The sequence below is a fragment of the Physeter macrocephalus genome, unplaced genomic scaffold (genome assembly GCF_002837175.3).
Source record: "Physeter macrocephalus isolate SW-GA unplaced genomic scaffold, ASM283717v5 random_9906, whole genome shotgun sequence".
In the NCBI taxonomy this organism is placed as follows: Eukaryota; Metazoa; Chordata; class Mammalia; order Artiodactyla; family Physeteridae; genus Physeter; species Physeter macrocephalus.
Window position 1 is genome coordinate 1 of NW_021155204.1, and position 2,234 is coordinate 2,234.

The 2,234-nt window shown below is 44.4% G+C and overlaps 1 protein-coding gene across 1 annotated transcript; it reads right to left on the reverse strand.

The window, feature by feature from the left end:
* Positions 1 to 4: 4 nt before the first annotated feature.
* LOC112063296 (UDP-N-acetylglucosamine--peptide N-acetylglucosaminyltransferase 110 kDa subunit-like) lies at positions 5 to 2,228 on the reverse strand (the record flags this gene model as incomplete). The annotated part of the gene is made up of 1 exon (XM_055083709.1): positions 5 to 2,228. A coding segment is annotated over exon 1 (1,938 nt), but the record flags the coding sequence as incomplete, so codon positions are not given.
* Between the last annotated feature and the right edge of the window lie 6 nt (positions 2,229 to 2,234).

Here is a 2,234-nt window from a genome sequence, read left to right on the forward strand (position 1 = left end):
CTGCATAATGCTCCCACATCTGTAGATAGAGCCGCTCTAGTTCCATTGTATATTGTTTGGTGTTGAACAGAGGGGTAGATATTCTCTGCTTCCAGAATTTGCCACGAATTTTCTTCAGGTATTCTAGATCAGTTCCCAGTTTCACAGCTATGTCTTCATAGTCTTGTCTATTTTTAGCAATAAGCTCAGGACAGCCTAAACAAGTGAGCTGGGAAGCTACAACTCGGGAAGCAAGAGTCTCTCCCGGCATAGTCACCATGGGTGTCCCTGCCCAAAGGACATCCATCCCTGTGGTGTGTCCATTACAGAGTGGAGTGTCCAAGCAGACATCAGCCAGCTGGCCTCTCCGAACATGTTCCTCTTTAGGAGCAACAGGTGAAAAAATGACACGGTTCTGGGGAAGGCCCATATTTTGTGCGTACTGTTGAATATAAGGTTCTCCTACTGCTAGAAAACGCCACGGCCAGAGTACACTATTGGGAACACGCTTCAGAATACTTGCCCACATCTGCAAAGTAGGTGGGTCAATTTTATATAACTGATTAAAGTTACAGTACACAATGGCATCTTCCGGTAACCCGTACTGAGAACGTGTGGTTACAATAATGGTACGGGGAACCTCCTCTCCAGTGGCAGCCTTATTGTTGATCTGGGTAGTTGTCAGTCCATTGCTAATACTGAATCCATTAATTGTTATCTGAATTTGTCCTCTGTTAATCATTTCAATAACTGCTTCTGCAATAGAATTCATAGAAATGACAGGCATATTAAGAGCTGTATTACTGCTGTCTGCGTTGTCTTCTCCATCAGGACATTTCATCTTGACTATTTTCACATCTGGTAGACTATCAAGAAATGCTTTGAGGTCGATGCCATTCTGCACAATCCGATTGTCATAAATGTGCCCATTGGACTTAAAATCGATGACCGCTTTTTTCTTCAGGTGAGGGAACATATTAGCATGATCACCAATAAAGAAAGTATGGGGCATATAAGCCAGTTTCTCAGAATACTGCTCAGCAACTTCAGCAGGTGGAGTTTCCTGATCAGTGATGATATAATCCATGAAAAGCGCGCCACTAGTCCCAGGGTACCTCAGCCACATTGCCTGAATAGGAGCTGGCCTGAGAGCAAAGAGTTCATTTCGAGCACCCTTGGTATAACCATTCATATTTACAAGGATGTGTATACCATCTTGATGGATGCGATCAGCTGCTTTTCCATCGCATGGAATCTGAGAAAGATCAATGAAATGATGGGCTTCTGCCATCACCTTCAGTCGGAAGTTTGTGCCATCATCTGGGCTCAGGGCATAACAGAACACCTCAAATTTATCAGGATTGTGCATGCCTGGAATAGACTGCATAAGATGAGAAGTAGGATGATTCCCAAAGTCAGAACTCACGTATCCTACACGCAGTCGACCACCGCTGAGCTTCAAGTCTTTTGGATGTTCATACGGTGGTTTATGAAGGACATTTATATTATCCAAGCAGACGTTCCCATGCCTCTCAGCAATAGCCTTCCTGAAGCCATGAGAAAGAGGATAGAGCATACTATGATGAGGTTGAACAGAAGGCAACCTATTCTTCTCTAACTGGTCAGCCACAATGCTGACCAACTTCTTCATTCGCTCATCATAGTCTGTCCAATCACAGACAATCTGCAGGCAATGAACCAAATTACAATAAGCGTCAGGAAAATCAGGTTGAAGCTTCAGAGCAGTGCGATAAGAAGCAATTGCTTCTGGAATATTCCCTGAATCCTTGTGAATGGCAGCCAGATTGTTGTGGGCATCCGCAAATGCAGGGTTAATATGAATGGCACACGTATAACACTGCAAGGCTCCCTGGACATCCTGCATCTCCATTAGAGTGTTTCCCATATTATAGTAGGCATCAGCAAAGGTAGGACTGATTCGAATAGCCTCCTGATAATGCATCAGAGCTTCCTGCAGTTCTCCCTGCTGCTGCAATACACTTGCTAAATTTGAATGGGCAGCAGCAAACTCTGGGAAGACTTCTAATGTTTTATGATACAAGCGAACTGCCTCTTCAATGTTTCCCTGTTCTCTTTTGATATTGGCTAGGTTATTCAGAGAGTCTGCATGGGTGGGACACAGCCGGAGGGCTGTACTATAACAATCTTCTGCTTCGGCAACGCTGCCCTTCTCTTTGAGAGCTCTGGCTAGGTTGCAGTAAGCATCAGGGAAACGTGGTTGCAATTCAATAGCT